At 43.0% G+C, this 20,588-nt stretch overlaps 2 protein-coding genes across 6 annotated transcripts in view; one reads left to right on the forward strand and one right to left on the reverse strand.

Annotated features, from left to right (window-relative positions):
* The first annotated feature begins 1,544 nt into the window (after positions 1-1,544).
* Positions 1,545-17,719, forward strand: LOC146178394 (DNA primase large subunit-like). The gene is made up of 12 exons (XM_084578223.1): positions 1,545-1,813; positions 1,896-2,011; positions 2,337-2,416; positions 4,999-5,119; positions 6,157-6,252; positions 9,621-9,899; positions 11,860-12,042; positions 13,511-13,637; positions 14,428-14,510; positions 15,635-15,797; positions 17,142-17,264; positions 17,570-17,719. Exons 1-12 carry the CDS (start codon positions 1,654-1,656, stop codon positions 17,596-17,598), a joined length of 1,560 nt encoding a protein of 519 aa, XP_084434349.1. The 5' UTR covers positions 1,545-1,653; the 3' UTR covers positions 17,599-17,719.
* Positions 17,720-18,601: 882 nt separating this feature from the next.
* Tdh (L-threonine dehydrogenase) overlaps positions 18,602-20,588 on the reverse strand; it is an 83,355-nt gene continuing 81,368 nt past the window's right edge. For all 5 annotated transcript variants that reach the window (XM_084578224.1, XM_084578227.1, XM_084578228.1 and 2 more), the window contains exon 9: positions 18,602-20,303. The gene's annotated coding sequence lies outside the window, so the exon portion shown is untranslated. The remainder of the gene's footprint in view (positions 20,304-20,588) is intronic.

The raw sequence follows: 20,588 nt of genomic DNA on the forward strand, positions 1-20,588 counted from the left end.
CCTGATAACAGAATGCTCATATGCACTGGTGATTTCAACAAGGACCCAAGAAGAGACCCCAAATTCATCGAGGCCTTGGACGAAAAAAAAAATACCTCCAGCTATGCCCTCAGCAGCCAAGATCAACTACTCAATGGGGGAGCAGTTTGGACTTGGTCGCCTACAGAAATGCAGACCGGTATTCAATAAGAGAGGTACAAGTGAAGAGTCACTTCTTCACGGACCACCGAAGTGTGTTTATTGGCTTGAATAAAAGCGATGAACCACTGTAACAATGTGTCTCTTGTGTGACTAGTGTGTACCTAGGATTTACCAGGACATTTACCATGAGTGCCAAGCATGCCGTTGTAGCCAGTGCAGGAACAGCAGTTCTACAGTCTGCATTAACATCACCAGCAATCAAGTATATCCTCACAGCCGCAGCGATTATAGTTTAACTACTAGTTGTACATAGAATAGTCAAGTGATCACCACAGCAGCGTAGGTATACAAGTTTCACACAAGCACCACAACAGCACGACTATCACGTGAGCGAGGGCGTAGCCATGGGTATTGCTTTCGCAATTTCGCGGCTTAACCAAGTTAAGCCACAGCCTTTTTTTGTATCAGGCTTATACTACAGTACTGGCCATTACAGCGGGAGTTTAATAGGCAGCGTTCATGTCAATGACTGCACGGCCTATGGATCCCGCCGCAAGCGGCGTTAACCTACCGTCCCAGCCCGTAGGGCCAGGAACTGCCACCATTCACCACCTCGCCTCCTCCCTCATCACGAGGCAGCGAAGGTGGCTCAGCTATACAGAGCCAGTAGCAGGCCCCTGCACTTTCTTTTCCTTCTTCCTTCAGTCGCAACAACAACAGCACTGACATCGCACAGCACACGGACGTCACTTCGTTTCGCCTCCATAGAGACGTAAATCACAAAATGAATTAGTATTTTAGTTCACTATAGCTCCCGCTAATCAGCAACACGTTCCTTTACCTCTCTGGTGGGTTATGAAGATAAAGTTGCGACTAATCAACACCGCGCACGACGTACGCTGTCAAAAACAAACGCGCGTTACGAACGCGCGCAGAAATGGGCGGAGAAAACCGGCAGACGCATCCCACCCGGCCCCGCAAAGCGCAAGCAGCGTATACGCAGGATACGCAGTGCAACGCCAACTTCCGCAGCTACAACGCCCAATGCGGCTCCTTGCCGGCTTTCCTGCGCCGTGGCCGCAGAAAAGGCCGCCAGGCGTAGGACGATCTTTTGTTCATCCACATTTGGGCTGCATTTCGCCTAAACAGATGTTCAAAATTAGCGCCACAGTTTGCTTTATTATGACGTCATTTTTTTTTTCTTTTTGACTTCAGCATTACAGAAAAATTTTGTGCCTCTCAGTCATAAAAAAAAAAAACTACTACAATTTTGGTAAAATAATTTTTAAATAATAATTTATTAAGTGAGTTTTTTCTGAAAATATTTAAAAACTATTTTTATTGGGCTTACAGCGCTCTTTTTAGACATCAAAGAGTAAACACTGTAAGCGGCAAGCCTGTGGGCCTGTGGGGGTCTAAATTTTCGCGGGAAAGTTGTAGCGGGAGGTGTCTTGGCGCGCATATTTAGTTCTTGCGGGGAAGAGTTTTATTTCGCCTCTTTTCGGGTTCAAAATGCAGTTTTCAGGCCGCGGGAGACGGCGACACACCGCAGTCGGTGATCCTCTGACCGATTACGCGGGTCGTAAGACGCTTTTGAATTTCTACAACACTCCTCCCACCGACTACATACCGCTGAGCGAATTCGAGGAGATAGCCATCGAAAGGTTGAAGGGTGAAGTAGACTTGCAGAACAAGCGCGCTTTGAGCAATCGCAAGCCGGCATCACCTATCCTAATGCGGTGTCTCTCCCACAGTATTGAAAGCCTTCGAAGTCGCTGATGCCAAGTTCAACAACAAGCGTTCACCGGACTATGCCAGTGCCGTGATGGACGACCTACGCAAGCAGAAACTGAAAGCCTACGTCAGTAGGGTGAGGTCCTTCGGCTGTACTTCGTGCGATTAGTTGAGCCGTTGGCTTGCTTTTCATGCAGCTGCGGGCGCTAGTACTAAGTTCATATACCAAATGAGTCTCACTGCTTCGTATGCAGCCGTCAATTGCCCTGCCGAGATATGCTTAACCGAGGTGGAAATTGCAATTCTGAGCGGTTCATCGGTTCATTCTTCGTATTCAGATTACTTCAGCAAACGGACCCTTTCGAAAATGGGGAGCGGGCCTTTGTTTTTTGTAGTGTATTTGTTGCTTTCTCTATCATTGCGCAGTTCATCCGCCTTATTTCCTCTCTCTTTCTCCGTAGGTGACTGATGACAATAGTGTAGCTATCATCCGGAAGGACAACTTGTCGTTTTTCATCCTCCTCTTCGCCTTCTGTGAAACGTAAGCTGAGCCCCACATTTTGTTTTCTGTACTGTATCACATGACGTTAACATTAAAAGAAGTCGTACAGAGCTTGTTTGCTATCTGTGAAGTATTTGGCAGAATAATTAGTGGCCAAGCTGATAAGGGTGTGGGATAGGCAGCACCAAAGGAGGAAATGAATTATTGCCGCGAGTGGTGAGTTTAGGTATTTTGACCTAGTCCGGCTAATTTCTTCTTCCTGGAGCAGTTTAGGCCGTTTTTTGTTTGTGTCCAAAATATTTTCTTCCTCTATAATATGTTCATGCCTTAAAGACAATTTCTTTAGTTTCGCAGCACGAAATACCGGCAGTTAATTTTTCAGAAATATGCCAAGTTTCATGCAGTATCCAAATTGATAACAGCATCGAAATGCCTCATCATTGTGTAAACAACTGAAGTATCATGGCAATATTTCAAAAAGAAATCGCAGAATGCATCGGTGTTACTTCTGGTGGCAAAATATATCTGCATAAAAATGCTAGACTATGTTTTACTATGCTCACTGCTTTGTGAATTTTTATGCACTGAGTTTGCCATTGATCATTTTAAAAAATGCACTTTTTTTTTGCAACATGAACGGTGTGGAGTTCTCTTGACACGATGAAATCACTGCTGTGTGAAGCATATTATCAGAAAGAGCTGCAGGCTCACTTCATATGTAGCATGTCATGGAGTTAAGGGGCACTGAAGACAGCTGCATCTTTTTGTTGTGCTCCGTAAAAATTTATCTACAAATTATAGTCACCTTGATGCTTGTCAGCAGTAAGAAAATCATTGATAGCTGAGAGAATTAGATTAAAAATTTTCCTGCCCCTTGGCTCAAAAATTCATGGCATCCACACTGACGAGTACTGGTTAACGCCATTTGGAAAGGAATGGCGGTATAGGGATCTAGGTCAAGAATAGGGTATCAACAAACGCATTATTAAAGAAATGAGCTGGCGTTTTGATTCTATAGTTTGTTTCTTGGTATTTTCAAGTCATAAAAGGTTTGTTTTTAGTGAGAGAATTCTCTGTTGTTAAAATGCTGCAGTCTCTCGATAGAGGCCAGCATCAATCTGTTTTCAGTGTCCTTTTAAAGCCCGCGCTCTTTTTTTCTTTTCGTTCACTTTGCTTGGTATACATAGTGTGAACTGACGTCATAGAAGCCACCATCTTTGGGACCAGGAACTGCAGCAAGAATCTGGGTATTTTGCTAATCCGCTCATCAGCAGCCACTTCCCATATGCACTGTGGATTGTAAACTCTGTGCCCAAAGATTACACCCATGATACCACATGCAAACTGCCAGTGTAGCCAGAATATGACATGCTTAGTGGCTGTTACCTGCTGTATTAGTCAAGCATGTGGTTTTAATTCTTTAATTGCACATTATGGAACATGGTGATGCCTGGCACCTAAAAAGGTCACCAAAATCATAATATATAGTATTTTAATCTTCTTCAGAAATTATCGTTTCAAGCCAATGATTGTGGAACACAGCGGCATTTTCAGCTGCGAAAATGAGGTGGCAGCCATATTGGTTGCTATCATTCTGATTGAGTGGGCATTCAGTATGAATTTGGTTCCTTTGTAGCGCTAAGGTTGATCTAAAATATGACGTGTGCGGGTGCTGTATAATTTTTTCAAGGGACAAAGCTGAACAAAGGCATGAAAGCGAGCGAAAATTAAGAACAACACTAGAAGTGGCACTTTACATTTAGCTTAAAGCTTTTGCGGAAGCCAGCACTGCTTTTCAGACTGCAACAAAAAGGCAGTGACAAAGAAAAGACAGTTGACACACCTTGGCCGAAAATGTGAAGAGAAGGGCCAAACAGGCGAAGTTCGATGGAACTGGTGTGCCTTCCTATTTTACCATTAAAAGAGCTTGAGGGAGCTTTCGTTGTCACCCCTGCCTTGCGTACTGTGCATACACAGAGGTTCGTCAAAATGCATGGCTGAGGCCTGCTCTGGCAAGACAACATCTGGGTGCAGGCTTCCACTGTTTTTTCGTTGTTAGCATCCACGTCTTGGCACTGGGAGAACGAAATTGTTAAGCTCATTTTCTTCCAATCTTTGTAACTTTGATTTGCATGCTCCAATCTGATCAACTCGTTTTGCACTGATGTCTGGAATGCATGAGGAATCCATTTAACCAGCATAATCGGCAGCAATTAAAATGTCGCAGTGCCGTTAAAATAATAGTTGTATATCCAGTGCTGATGTTGTGCACATTTATTGAGCATATGCAGTGTATTTGATGAGCTCCCAGTCTCTGCTCAAGAGACTGATGCCTGAGCCCTGTGTGTGATGTGGCACTGCCTTGTCATGACATATTTGATCAGTATCCTGAAGCTCAGCACCTGGCATGCAGTGAAGGAAGAAAGACTGTAGACGATACACAGGGTTGACTGTCAGCTGTGTCCCGTTTTTTCCACTCTATATCGCGTGTCGCACTGTGTGCTTCACGATGCTGCTGAACAAACTAGCACACCAAAGCAACCATAACAGTACCATATTATTCGGCGCACAAAAGGTTGAAACAAATTCAGTGTAACTAATGCATTGCTCATTTGTTGTAGGCCAGCTCAGCGACGTTGGTTTATGAGCCAAGAAATGGACCTGTTCCGCTTTCGATTCCAAAACGAAAGTGCCGCTGGTATCCAGGCTTTCTTGAAGGACGCCAACATGGGGTTCACGCCAGTGAGTTCAGTTAATTCATCCTCTCTTTTATTTGCAGTACAATTTGCACAGGAGGACATAGGAAATTCTCTTCTGCAATGCCTTGAAAAGCCCGTGACCCTGAAGTTTAGTGGTAGCAAAAACACAAAAATATACTTAAATAGTTCCATTTATGCTCTACAAAGAAATCAGTTTCAACAACCTATAAGTATGTGAGCATGCATAAACATGTAATTTATGTGATACAAGTAAGGTACTTGTACCTCAGATTTTGAGCAATTATTTTAATTTAGAGTGGGTTAGTTTAGAAGTATTGATTCGTAACCTTTCGTAGGCATTTAGAAGCTATGGCAAAACATTTTGGGACATCTGAGTTCAGCACTCACCGTTGTTTGTCTGTAGTTGTGCAACATAGGAGATTGTTCGGCTGCAAGGGTGCAATACTCGAAAGGAGAGGTCATGTGTATGAGACAGTCTGTATGAGTTTAATTTATTGTGTGCTCTATGTACCTTGCACTGTTTCAGTTGAGAGGCAGCAGACTCTATGTTCGTAAATTTGCAATAACTTGCAGAATTCTTTTCTGCATTTTTAACAGCCTAGTCAAATTTGTTTTAGTAGTGGTGTCCCTTAATAAATGAACTAACATATGGAGGGTGCGGATACGGCTGTGTAGGCCAATAGCTTCACTGGCTGAGGAAGAAAATAATGATGGTGATTTAACATTGCAGTGAGAGAGCTCATTTGCAATAATTTATTCACATGATCAGGCCAATGTAGACTGCAAAATGATTGTTGACCATCTCAGCACAGAGAACAATATCTATTTTCGAGTTTATCAAGGTGACATTGTGTTTATATCTGCCATTTGAGTGAAAAATCACCAACTTAGTTTTTTAGTGTCTATTTTGTACATTATTTGTCTAGTTATTAAGTTTTTTTTTTTTTTTTAACATTTTAGCTTGCACTGAAGAACTTGAATTGTATGATTATTTTTCTTTTCTTGTCTACTGCTACATAGCTTGTATGCATTGATTTTACTGTTTGACTACACTTGCAGATAAGTGCAGCCGAGAAAGCAAAGTATTTTGAACAGATAGTTGCTTCATCGCCAGACTTGACTGCCGTCAAACTGGATACAATGGATGTTTACAAGGTAAGAGGGAGTTGTCCCTTGCTCCTCATTCTAGGCTGTGGGATAGCTTTGACTTTTTGTTATCAAAAAGCAGTGATGGCAAAGGACAAGTGTCACAGTGGCAAGTAGCACAGTTCATTTTGTTGCATGCAAATATTTATTATAGTGACGTTTTTGCCTGTACGAAAACAAAAATGCAGTTTAGCTTGAGGCTAACTACAAATTATCGTGTGCTAGCACGGTTTGCCCTCATTTTGCATCGCTCATCTTGACCTTTTATGGGTTTGCTAGATTGGAACAGACTTACCTTGCTTGGCATTTCGTATAATGTATGCTACCCAAGTTGGCAGGAGCAACTCAGATAGAAAGCCGTGCTTTAACCAAGCCATACAAGCGTGCATGCATGGTTTAGGAGTAGCGTATCTGACATGGGGCTCCAAGGGTCCTGGCAGGTTGGATTGCCATTTCAAAAGAGCAGACGAAGTTTGCAGCTGCTGCCAATGTGGCCATGGCATGTGGTCCCATGATATCACACAACCTGTCGACCAATCAGTGTCTGGCCATCTCACCTGCCACAGACACGCTCATGAAGAGAGCCAGACTCGCTGATATAGGCTTTTTAGCGGTGTGGAAGCCCTAGGGCTTGTGCGTTAGCATGGGCTACATCAGTGTAGGTAACTTATTTAAAATTTATGTTATGCTATGAGTACCACAAGAGGACCTCTTGTGTTACTCGTAGTGCAATGATCAGCTATTCTTTGCTTGCGGATCATTGTCCTCTAGAGCATTCCTCATACTTGTCTGAGACTAGCACGGGATGGAAAACAGTTTTTTTCCCCCCTGTTAGGTACAAAATATCTGCATGTGAAAAGGTTACAAAAGATGACATTTCACCAGTCTGTTTGGGTCTCGCTTAGTCACAAAAGCGAACTTTGGTAATTAGTGATATGCCTTCCATATATACTACATGCAGTGCATTGGAAGAATTTGTGTCATAGTTGCCTTGCTTGGGCTGTGTTTTTTGACAGAGGCATGTGTGAGAATATCATGTGCAGACATTTTCTGTTTCTTTTGGTGAAAGGGGGATGGGATGCTCAGCTGTTGCTTTCTAGAATACTTCCCCTGAAGCACACAGGGTTTTTTGCCATGGCATGTCGCAAATGAAAACGGTTACTTTCGCATTCTGGCCGGTGTAGGGAATGTTGTCCAGAGTGTTGTGGGATTGGTAAACATGCTTTTCGTGCACCATGCCATTGTACTTGTTGCAGGGATTGTTGGAATAAAACACTTCCCAATTATGAGTGTTTGAACCATGCTGGCAAGGGGTGCCGTGTAGAGTTGCTTTCATTTGGTCTGGCCGTTTACCTGAGCTTGTTTTGTGTAGGGTGAAATAATAGGAAATAATAGGAGACCGGAAAGCGTGGCGTGACATGGTCCATAGGGTCACGAAGAGTCGGACACGACTGAACGCCTGAACTGAACTGAAATAATAGGAGCTTGGAGATGTTTCTTGGAGTCGTTTGCATAGCGTTGGGGGATAACTAGCCAAGAGCCGTTGCAGTGGTCAGAGACGTTTGCCTCTTCACTCATTGCCAAAACAAATTTGTAGGAAAGTAAGTTTTGCCTTTAACGATATGACACAATAGGATTAGTGGAATCAGATCTGCGCGTCTTTTTATAGATCCTCATTCGTGTACATTGCTACTTGCTTAATAACTAAGCCTTTAGTTTTCACCTCTTTTTAGCACATATTCATTAGCATGCAGCCGTAAGCCACCCCTTTACAGAAAAGACTGCTCAACATAGCCCCCGCTCTTTGCTTCCTCCTCACTCCTTTCCATTGGGTGTAAACATAATTGTGCGCACATGTGGTTTGATGAAGCCGTTTGCTGTGAACAATTGTTCCTTCAAGAGCAAAGAAGACTCATTTGAGATGCCAGGATTGGCAGGGCCTACCATGTCATGTGGTCTCGGGATGTTGCTCAGCCAATCACTACCCAGGCATGTTGCCTACCAACTGCCACATGCTAGAGCCATGCCCATCACTTTTTGTTCACAACGCTGACAATCGCAGATTTTCTGCAGGATGAGATTTTTAATGTGACAGTGTTAGAATTGTTGCCAGGTTGTGACACCATCAGCCTATAAATGAAATTTCCTTAAATGGAGTGACACGTCAGGGATTGCAGTGTTGATCCTGCACGGGTGTTGATGAATGATCCTGCACGGGTGTTAATGAACTGCTCATATATGCAGATGAGCAGTTCATTAACCTGCATGCTTGACACACATCACGAGGATCCCTAATGTTATGTTTCAAGGTTATTAAGCGTAAATGACTAAGGTTAGTGCATTCATAATATCAACAATACATTTAATGTTTCTCAAATGCTACATGGGAAGGGTGCTGAATTTTTCATCGAGTTGTTTTAACCTATTGAAGGCTTCAATAAGCTGTGCAAATGAAACAGCAGCACAGAAATGAAAACATACACGACTTCCAACTTGCTGGTTCAAGCTGCTGCCAAATAGCACACTGAATAGTTATTAAACATCTTTTCAATGCACTGTATATGGGCTGCGTCAGTGCTGTCAAGTCAAAAATAAAAAAAAACCTGCAACGAGAAGCTCCAAAACTCACCAGGAATAGCTAAATTCAATATTTGCATGAAAAAAACTGCGTTTTATGCATTTCATTTCATTGATCTGTCTGCAAAACATACAATTACAATTACTATTAGAAAGCACTTTTTCTTTTTGACTAGGAACTAAAGGTTAAGAGTATTAACATTTTCAGGGATATCCCGCCTTCATTTTGTCACGTGCATGTATCTTGCCCATTCGGCGACGGAGCGAACCATGATAACTTTCGCTGCGCTCTCTTTTTTGCTCACATGTAGCTCAGTCTTTAATCTTTTGTCATAGAAGCATTGCTTTCTTTATGTAGATTACAAAAGATTGCTTGCTTTATGTAGATTACAAAAGACTGCTTTCTTTATGTAGATTACAAAGTGTGAAAATTCTGTGTCTCGTCTTTTGGCTGCTTTAAAATGAACGAGTACCAACTCGCCCAGTTGTCAACCTTGGTGAAAATAAGTTATAAATAAGTTTTCATGGACCTTTGTAACTTTGCAGTATGATGTCTGCTGCATCATGTACATCATCAGTCAATATAGATTGTGGCAGCAGTTAGATAATGGAAACAGCCATACACACTTTGAGGTTTGTGCACCTACACTAGGTTGAAACCCAGTCATGGCCATAATCAAGCTGTGTTGGGGCGTTTAGCTGCTTTGAACCAGTTACTGAATTTGCTGTGTGCAGAGCAGCTCAGAAGCACGAGTATCATATGAGATGGTTAAATCTGGTGCTTTCCACGTTCCACACAGGTTTCGTTCCTTGATGTGCTGCCCCTGGTGTCCGACCGGTCTGTATACTTGCGGCGAGGTGAGGCATATGTGCCGAGTGAGTTCCTTATCACCCTGGTCGAGTCCCAGTACCGGGCGCACCTGTCACACCTGCTGGCGCAGACGACGCGCATCTTCCAGCGGCTCGAAGAGGACGACCGCATTGTTCCTATTCTGCGTGCTGTGGCCAGTTTTGATGCTGGGAGTGGATTCGATGCGTCACGACCTTCTGACTCTGTCACCCCGGAAATGATAGATGAGGTGAGTCTTCAGCTCTCGTCTGTCTCGTTTCTTCGTTCCGGCTGCATAGGCAGGACTTCACTGAATGGAGGGAGGGGAGGTCATGACCTGATACAGCCCAGTTTACCTGATAAAAAGAATGATTATAGTGAGGATGAAGCTTTGTGATGCATGGGCACCTCTGGCTGCAGAACACCATAAGCACAGTCACTTGTTAGCTGTAGTAAAAAAATCTTTGGCTCGCACTTTCTCAACAAGTATGTGTTCTGTTCACAGCATATGGTGCTGATTGTGAGTACCGCAAAATTGTTTAAATGAAAAGGATATCCTAAACTTTAAAACTTAAAACATGGTCACCGCTCGATGAAAAGTTTATTAAAAATTTTTAGAGCACTGTGGAATCTACACTGCAGAAATGCGGAAGCCTGAGCGTTGCTGGTGCACACGATGCATTACGTTTGCTCTCATTATCATTATCAACTAAATGCACTTCTGATGCGCGTACAAGAAGAGAGTGAGAAGTTTGGGCTTAAACTGAACATTAAAAAGACAAAGATCATGGCGTCTTGCCCTATCAAGTCCTGGAACATCAATGGACAAGAAGTGGAAGCTGTGACAGATTTTCTCTTTTTGGGCTCCAAGATTACCTCGGAAGGAGACTGCAGCCATGAAATTAGGAGACGCCTGCTTCTGGGAAAGAGAGCAATGGCTAGCCTTGACCGCCTAGTAAAGAGCAGAGACATTAGTCTGCCAACCAAGATCCGTAACTCGTGCTATGGTCTCTCCAGTTGTGATGTATGGATGCGAGAGTTGGACTGTGAAAAAGGCTGACCGTCGAAGAATTGATTCGTTTGAATTGTGGTGCTGGCGAAGACTTGAGAGTTCCTTGGACTGCCAGAAGATCAAATCAGTCGATATTGTCGACCATAAACCCTGACTGCTCATTGGAGGGTCAAATTCTAAAGTTAAAGCTCAGCTACTTTGGTCATCTGATGAGAAGAGAGGAGTTGCTGGAGAAAGATTTGATGTTGGTAAAGGTTGATGGTCGCCGGAGAAGGGGTAGGCAGCGAACGCGATGGTTAGATGGCTTCCTCGAGGCACTGCAGATGAAGTTATGTGATGCTAGGAAGATAGTGAGAGACCGGAAAGCGTGGCGTGACATGGTCCATAGGGTCACGAAGAGTCGGACACGACTGAACGACTGAACTGAACTGAATATCATCCTGATGGTAGACAAGGAGAATTGACGTGCGTTTCATGATCTCAGGCACGGCGCAGTTGGTTAAAGCGCTCTGCTGGGGGCCCAAAGGATGGAGGTTCGATTTCCGGTGGAGACAGGATTTATTTTTTTTATCTTCCCCATGGTAGACAAGGAGAATTATGATGTATGTTTCAGTTGATGATGTAATTTGATTGACGGTTATAGTGGGAGAGGATGCCAGACGCCGGGACTATGAGCCATTAAAGGCTTTCGGCCTAATATTCGGTCCAGTTTCCCTCGTGTTCCCTTTCTTGATCTGCCCAGCCATTGCCCTGGTAAACGGACTTTGGCCATGGTTTGTGTCACTGCCATAAATGTACGAGTTCTGAAGTTTTGAGTGACGGTGGTGCAAGGTACAGATCAGTACAAGGAGGCAGCAGGGAGTGCGCTAGCAGTGTGCTAATGTTGACGTGCTCTTTGTTTTGCAGTGTCTTGTAACTCGTGCAAACAGCGGGTTAATGGCACTTTCATTTTGTTGTTGTTTTCATGTTCCAGACTTGAGGCTTGTCAAATCGCATCTCTAGCGGTGACAAATACACAGCACATTATGGAGCTTACGGCATGACACTAACACTTTTGATTTTGCCGTTATTTTTAGACAGCTGAGCTCGAGTTACTTTTTATACAAGAAAACAGTGGGTGCAGTGGGCGTCCTCTGTGATAAACATGGCGTGACCTTGTGATCAAGTCCTTCCTATGAATCTGATTTATGGCTTGCAGCTCTGCAAAGAATCCTTCCCGATGTGCATGAAGACAATGCATGCCGCACTGCGCGCCAACCACCACCTTCGTCACGGAGCCCGCATGCAGTACGGCCTCTTCCTCAAGGGAATTGGACTCGGCCTCCAGGATGCCCTGCGTTTCTGGAGGGAGGAGTTTTCCAAGCATGTCGGCGTTGAGAATGTGAGATTTTTTTAAGGCGAAAGCCTTTCTAGGCTAGTTGTGCACAAGATCTGTCATATTCCGCACGATTCCACGAGATTTGTTCTTGTCTAGAGTTCCTGCCATGTGCAATGCCACACTTGAGCGCGCGCCAAGGAATGCCATGCAACAGGAATAATGGTGCACTGTCCAAACTCACTGTTTCCAGAGAAAGTGTGACAGATATTAGGCCTTTCCTTTCCTGTAAACCAATTATGTATAATATGTAGCATTGTAACGAATGCTGGTAAGAGGCAAATGATGAGAGGTAAATGATAGGAGAGAGAGGGTTGGCATTCGCCATTCGCCTCTTAAAGGGCCACTGTCCAGGGAAGGCCCTTTTAAGAAAAAGAGCCCAGTGTTTCGATCAGGTACCGGAGATAGTCTGTGCAAAATTCTACAGCGACACGCGCGCTAAAGCATCGAAAATACAATTCAAAGCTCCCTCATGCTCTCCTTTGAGAAGCCAGCGCTGGCCCGACGGGCCCGGTAATGATGTACGTACTGGGAACGACGTCCATTGGTCCGTCTCACTTACTGACGGGAGAAGGATGGGTGTCTACCGCTCGCAGCGCGCTTTTCCCTCGCCACGGCCAGACTGAATCCAGCGGCGCGAGCTCCCTCGGCCGTGTTTTTTTTTTTTTATTTTTTTATTTTTTTTTCTTTCGCGCTCGCGGAGAGCCACGCCCCACCTCCCGCCAAACGCGGAGGAGGAAGGGGAATTTGTATTGCGGAGGCTAGACGACCTCGGGCAGGAGAGTGAAAAACCTTTGCGAGGGAACGGAAGGAGAGAGGCAGGATAGAATCAGGTGATTGCGGTGGCTGTAACTGCGTTATTAGTTAATCTTTTCAAAAACATTTTGCGGCCTTGCGTTCCAGGGGCGAGGTCTCACAGTCACCGGGGAAGAAAATATTTTCGACCGGAGGGTGGACAGTGGGCCTTTAAAGAGACATCTAGAGACCCTGTAATTTTTTGCTTTTTCTATATGTGGCATTCTTTTATTTTTAGTAGCCAACCTGAATTCAAGCCACGTTTTTAGTGCCTAGAAAATTAATCTTGGATGCTGGGAGTGCTTATAGTATTCAAAAAATCCTTGGTAGTTACCTGGTGGCTTTTTTTTTTTTTTTTTTTTTCTGCTCTTCTTATAGTGGATACCTTCCGTCACATCTCAAATTCTAGACTAAGCAGTATACTTGCCATCTCAGCCTCAAGCAACGTTGAGCTTCTTCATTGCTTTGAAGTTGTGCAAAGTTATATGTGGCTGGGATAGGATGGCAAAATGGCAAAACGGAAGGAAGAATTCTATCTTCCCACGCTAGTTACAGTTCTTAGTGCTTAGCCTGCCAGGAGTCAAGTCAGGTCTTGAAAATGCATTTTTGCAAGCGTTCTTCAGAAATGCTTTAACGTGTGTGTGCGATACAACCAACCATTGTGTATCTGTTGGTGCAGTTCGACAAGAAGTACAGCTACAACATCCGGCACAACTACGGCACAGAGGGCAAGCGCGCAAACTACACTCCATACAGCTGCAACCGCATCATCTCAGGCATCCCTCCAGGTCCAGGGGAATGCCACGGTAGCCTTCCTTCGTTATTTCTCTTTTCTGTCTGCTCTAAGTACAGGTCAAAATCAGTTGTTGATCTGCTTATATTGTAGTGGGGATCTCGAAGGATGTTCTTCTAGAGAGAAGACGCTGGAGGCTACACTCAGAGAAATATAACCGGCGCGTCTTTATAAAAGCAACAGCAGTGTTTCTGTCTTGGCAGCAACGCATACCAAATTCCTTCCCATATTGATTTGGTAGCTAAATACTTGGTTTTGTCATTCATAGTATCTGGCAGACCTATCGTGGAAATGCATTTTGTGAAGGTAGTGGGTGGTCGTGCATATATTGGTATTGGCCCATTGCTCACATTTTTCTCTTTTTCACTGTTGATAGTACAAGATGTCATATTATTTTTGTATCTCGATGCAATGTTCCTTGCTTTGTAACATAAAATGGCTGCACACACGTGGTGTTATGGTTCTTTTTAATTAGAAAACTGCTTCTTTTCGTCGGCCATTTCATAGCGTGTAAAATATGAAGCACGTTTTCTGGCAACAGGTCTTGTCCTAAGGATATTCATGGTAGAGGGAAGATATTTGATGCATCAAAGTCACAATCGATGAGACTTGTGTATGAAATGATGTGCTTAAAAGCAATAAATGTTTAGGAACAAATATCAGTCAAAGAGCCACTGAAAGGGTGTCCGCTGAGGTTTGCAAAAGTCGCTGATGGTGGCAATAATTGAACTGCTTGTCATCCTCCAACAAGAGTCTTCGATCTAGCTTGTGTAGCAGCAGAGATATTGGCATCTCCTTTCCAGGTTGCCCTTTTAAGCACTGTGATCGAACTCAGCTTCAAGAAAAGCTCAAGGCTGAAGGAATCAAGGACAATGACTTGAAAGAGGTGAAAATGACGTGCATGCTTCTATCTGATCACAGAGCAACATTGTAATTTGCCCTTAGAGCAGTCATGGCGTAGAGGTAGAACACCTGTCTTATGTTTAAGAGGGCTGCACTTTGAATCCCGGTTCTGCGCAATTCTTCACTGATTTTCATTTTAAATCGACGTGTTGATAGATTTCATAGCGAAGTCCATAATCCCAATGACAACCATCGGAAATGCACTCCCTCATCAGAATAGGATTTAGTCACCCTGGTGTAATAATTGGCCGCCACATCATACATGAATGCCCTAATATATCACTGGCCCTCAGTGCCTAGCAGTAACAAAGCAACTGACCGCGACAGCAGTCAGACCTGTGATGCAGCGGAGGATGTTAAGAATCTCTGGCTTCAGACAGACCGTCATTGGAAACTGACTGTGGCAATGTTTCATGCTAAAATGCTATCTACTGAGGCAAGCCTAGCGGTGCTGTTCAAGGAACAAACAGGCATTAAATGGGATATATCATAGGGCTTAATAAGGTTTGGCTGGCATGTACTCTACTGTACTATCGACTTTTAGCGGAAAGATGAAAACTAAGTGTAGGGTTTCTTGTCTATAGCTGGTAATATTGATGAATTCTGTAAGATTAATGACTGGATGGCAGGCATCGTAATTGAGCTTAATAAGCGGTATAAGCCGAAGGTTGTACAAGCCTGTGTGCCTAAATATAGTCATGATGGCCAGGCAGCCGAAAGATTCTATAGAGGTGTACAATCAGCAATGGGCAAAGTAAAAACGCAATAATACAGTATTGATGGGCGGCTTCAATGGCAAGGTAGCAAGAAGCAGGCTGGAGATCTGGTGGTGGGTGAATATGGCTTCCAGGTGGTTGAAATTATCCAGAGCCCTCCACTGCAGTGTCCCTTATGGCCTGAGTCACTTTGGACATTAAACCCCATAAAAACAAACCAAGAATATTCAGTGCTGTGTTTGACACACGAGAGCCTCATCTGCTTATGCTGCACCATAAAACCAACAATGCATGAGCTGTAGAAGTGTTACCGGATTACTGCAGAGGTATGTCATGCTTTTAAAGCAGTTGCATGTGGAGTGAAATTCAAATCACTCATGTTGTAATGCAGGTGATGGGCTTTGTGGAGAAAGGCCATTACCAGCTAGCTTGCACATCAACGTTCCGGATCACCCAGAAGTCCCCTGAGCCTGCACAAGTGATCTGCCACCCAAACGAGTACTACCTGCTTAGCCGGCAGTTCAGAGAAGGCTCAGCGAATGACTCCAAGTTTGGTATGTGTCCCGCTTTCTTTTTTTTCTGCGCTCCCTGCATCCCTTCCCCAAAGGAAGTGCAGTTCAGGCGTCTGCCCAAGACGAGACAGTCACCACATCGTTCTTTTCTAGACGTAGAACAACACACCTCAGACTTCTTGTAACAACTGGCACTACTGCGAACGGCAAACACCTTTTTTTTTTTCATGTATTCAATTATTTGTCACATAGGCCTTTTGCTGTCACAGTAACAGCGTCATGCACTTATGCTACTCTCTTTTTTGGGACTGCAGTTGAGGACATATGTGATGCCTGAGTGCTTTGAAAGGCATTGAATGTATTGCTCCTTCTAGGTCATAGTACTTAGCTCGTATGAAACAAAGAAATCACTACTAGATGCAACATGTACTTAAAAAAAAAGGAAAAGGTGGTGAGCTCACTGCGTACATAACTGCGTACACAGCTTTGAAAATGGAAGTTGGAAGACTTTCTGTGCCCGTATTCTTTACGAGCTCTACATTGGGGCAAAAATTGACTTTTTTGCAGTACCAAACAGAGTGAATGACTAAATCGATAGATTTGGACTAGTGTGAACTGGAACGTTTTCCTTCCTTTCTCTTTTTAATGGTCAAGCTTGATTTGAATTTGGTGGATGCCACACCAGACTGTCTGATCTTTGATGTGTATATATATATATATATATATATATATATATATATATATATATATATATATATATATATATGTACTCTGAATGCTTTATTGCAGCACCAAATATAGCTCTTTTAGATGCTGCTCCTATTAAGTTTCTGCAAGCTCTTAGCATTATATTTGTTTGTGCAATAAATGCATGTTTTCTTTTATTGCCCACAGTATACAGCTTTGCTTGCAGTTTATATTAGCAAAATATAAACTGTGTGAGGAGTGCAGTCCTCTCTTTTTAGCAAGTTTCTTTCTTGAGGGCAGGGAACTTGTTTTGGTACTTAACCCTTTGACTGTCGAATATTCCGAAACAAATTCACCCCCAGCCTCAAATTTTTTAACATGCTATGTGCTCAGCGTATTACCCGAACAGCAAGAACTCTGCAGGACAGAATGTGGCCGCAGTACCCGTATGGCAAAAAAACAGTCAAAGGGTTAATGCAGCACTGCCACTCTTCGAGCCAGGAATTATTAACAATTTGTTCTGATTTCATTGTGGTTTCAAATACTAAGTGTTCACAGCTATAGGACTGGGATTTAATGTGCAAGGAATTTACAGATGACAGCCTTGGCTACTGCACCAGAGGATTCAACTGTTACGCATTGCACATAATAAAATTCAAGTAGGAAGAAGATTGTGATGGGAGCCTTGTTTGTGTGCAGGTTCGTTGCGGAACATTGAGACGCAGAAAGCAGTGGTTTATTCACAGAAGTCGCAAAGTATCGAGGACTTTGGCGATGATATGTGTGACCTGGATGAGATGCTTGCCAGCGCTGAGCAAAAGGGTAAGGACAACGCTGGAGAATTTTGGCCGGCCCTTTTCAAACAGTTTCCTTCACAGAAAAAATTCAGTCTTGCAGAGTGTGCTCGTGTGTGTTACATTGCTCTATGTATTGCTGTGTGTTATTCTAACTAACATTGCAATGGTAACTTGTCCAGTGACATACTTTAGGTAAGATTGTCTTCAGGGGCTGCCCACAGAATCGCTCTTAAGGATTACAAAATGGGTACTATTCATGAGTGCAAGATTTTTAGCTGCAATTCACATTTTACTACTTCACTGATAATTCTTTTTTTGTATATATTCCAGCACAAGAGGAATCGATGATGGAGTGTTAGCAGCAAGGCAATGTTCTAGCTGCATCAACTGTATTTATTATGAATAGCATTGTGGGTAAAAGAAAGAAAGAGGGCAAACGAAGAACAGCTTCAGCAGTTTTTAATAAATATCCTGTTTTAACATGCCTCTCCTTGCTCCAAAACAAAATAACTGCAGGAAGCAGAAATGGTGGAATGTCTCCTTTCAGCACACAGCTTCGAGTCCTGTCATGCTCGCACCTCATAGCACATGATTTGCGCGAGATAAATTGCAGTCAGAGGAACAGGTTGACGAACACTGATTACTTGACGAGCCATGAGTTGTCATTCAATGGGTCACCTTTTGATTGGATGATGAGTAACCAAATCCGCTTATAAACAATGACTTGGAGTAGATAGGCAACAATGGTTTACACTTCAAAACTAAAAGCACATAAGCAAAATGTTTAACTACTAGCTCTTCAGTCATAGATAAGTACAAGTAAAGCCACACTTGGCAACATCTGCAGCATAAAATCTCTTACAAAAAAAAAAGCAGGCATCTTTAAAGGCCTCAAACTGCAAACACTGAGCAGCATTACTATATGGCAGCAAGCAGAGGTGACCCTTTAAAGTTTGCATGGTTGACAAGATTTACAGCTCTTTTTCTAGCGTATGTCCAGTGGAGTGTGTATAGTTTTGAATCATGTTTTGAAAGAGACAGATAATGAAAGGTGTCACTTAAAGCCTAAATACAGAACAGGGCTTCAGAACGAGACATTTAGTTGAAAGTCTAAGAACAGAAGCAGCTTGTGAAGACATGAACACACAAGGAAACCTATGAACACAACAGTGATGTCCACAAGATGAAAAATATGTATCTGAAACTAAACAGTACGTATCCAGAGCAGCATTTTTTACTGCTAGCTGTAATGTGCTTACACTGTGAATCAATAAATTGCACCATTGATATTTTGCTATATTTAACATTGTTCAATTTTTATGCAGTGATGGCTACACAGCAGCTTCAGGCTTTATTTATTGATTCTTTTATTTTTTTTTTTTTCAGTTAAATTGATATTCAATTGACTGAATGATGCTAGAGTCAATTCCTGAAGATATGTGTCCTCCCAGTTTAGTGAAATGCACAGTATAGAAGATTTCCACAATAGCGTCATCTCGCACCCTCCCCAGAAAGAAAGAAAAAAGAAAGATTCAAAACAAGAACTCGGCTCTTACGACATGCATTTCTGGTTGCCTTTACTAAAAAGGCTCTGCAACACTTTGATTACTGCAAACTACTATGCAGAGGTATAAAGCTGCTTCCTAGAGTCTTGGTCTCTCAAACTTATTCAAATGTTCAATACAACTCTGTACTAATTGTATCGGAGCATACACCAGCAGGATTCTATTCTGTGAAACCAACAAAGTGCATATACTCAGTTTGTGTCACAGTGCGCCATTAAAGACAGCTACCAGTCAGCCTGCCAACCTGGCAGCAGCACTTGGTGCCCTGTGGATACAAGTGTCAGAACGACAAACCAGCTCAGTGCACAGGTCATGATAGTTGTCACGCCATGAAAGACTTTTAAGGCACACATTTTGGTGGGCATGTCACAAAAATATTAGCCCTCATGCAAAAGAGTGCACGGTATTTGGTTCTTTTGTGATACAGTCACTGATGGGTAGAGGTCCTAAAGCTAGTTCAAGTTTTTGTCGTCAGACTACCACTTTATGTTTAGGCCAATGAGCTTTCAAGTACAGTAATCTCAGCTTGGAACTTCTTTGTGCATGTATGTACGGGCACATGATGCTTGCTGACCTCCTTTTTGGCTATGCATAATAGCACCTCCAGCTTCACATGTTGCCATTCATCTAATGTGCCAGGCATAATTTTTTCCCTCTAAAATTCCTCTACAGTCAGTTGAAGGCCTAATTAATGTGATCCATGCACTTTGTGAATGACTTTACGCTGTATTGTATTATGAGACCGCATGAAAAATATGCCTGCTATAGGACTTCCTTGCATCAGTGGCCTCAATGGGATGCATTGCTTGTTGAAAAGTAACTCTGTATAAATGAAAGCTGTGGTATTCTTTTATATTCAAGTGAACTACATTATGTTACGGTTTGCATGCACGGGTCAGACTTTCTTGCTTGAAATAATGAGATTGTTTTGAAGGAGGCAGAAAATTGTACTGTGTAGTTTGATATTGGAAGCTGCAACTGATGAATGTAAGCTAACATATGTGACCGATATGCGGGCTAAAGACAAGGCTAAAACGGCAAAAATTATTAGGAATGCCACGTGTCACTTGTCATTTAGTGCATACAGTGTACCAAGGCGTTGTCAGAAATTGAAAGATCTAGCCAACAAATTTTTGGAAGTCCAGCTAATTGAACAAATACATTTTTCAGCTTCTGTAGCACTGCAGGAATTGTTTAATCAATATAATCGGGCTGCTGCCACAATTTTCTGAAGCAAACAATGATTTAGGGACAAAAGGACTTCCTGTGCCACAATTTTAGCAGAGAAATGAACATTTGCAGTTTCTGCCGCATTACAACATGTCACATGTAGATATTCAAGTCAGCAGTGCTAAAAGCTGCACACATGGATTTGTGACCAGGTGCATGCCTAACCACGATGGTGCTGCCTTGTCAGTGGAAGTGGACAGGTGAAACATGGAGGTCATGTGACAGAAACAACACATGCCCAAAACTTGCATCCTCCTCCTTGGGTTGTGCTGCAATGAGAAATGCATTAGTCACCGGAGCACAGAGCAATTGACGACGCACAAGGAAAAAGGCTAGACAGCACAACGCTAACTCTGTGCTAGCTGGCTGCTGAGTACGAGTTACACTCAAAGTTTAAAATTGACTAAGTGGGGAGGTCATGGACTTTATGTGATTGTACACGGTAGTACTGTTGGGTAAGCAGTGCAATTGTGTGATTTGAGAAATCGCTCACTCACGTGCCAGCTAAACACTGTTCACTTCATCACCTGCTTAGAGCAGTTGAGTAGCTTTAT

The sequence above is a fragment of the Amblyomma maculatum genome, chromosome 9 (assembly GCF_055883805.1).
Source record: "Amblyomma maculatum isolate TAMU_Amacu chromosome 9, ASM5588380v1, whole genome shotgun sequence".
Taxonomy (NCBI): domain Eukaryota; kingdom Metazoa; phylum Arthropoda; class Arachnida; order Ixodida; family Ixodidae; genus Amblyomma; species Amblyomma maculatum.

Coding starts and splice junctions, on each gene's coding strand:
- LOC146178394 (XM_084578223.1), top strand. CDS start 1,654: ATGCAGTTTTCAGGCCGCGGGAGACGGCGACACACCGCAGTCGGTGAT. Junction 13,638..14,427: donor AGGTCCAGGGGAATGCCACG/GTAGCCTTCCTT, acceptor TCTCCTTTCCAG/GTTGCCCTTTTAAGCACTGT. Junction 14,511..15,634: donor AGGACAATGACTTGAAAGAG/GTGAAAATGACG, acceptor GTTGTAATGCAG/GTGATGGGCTTTGTGGAGAA.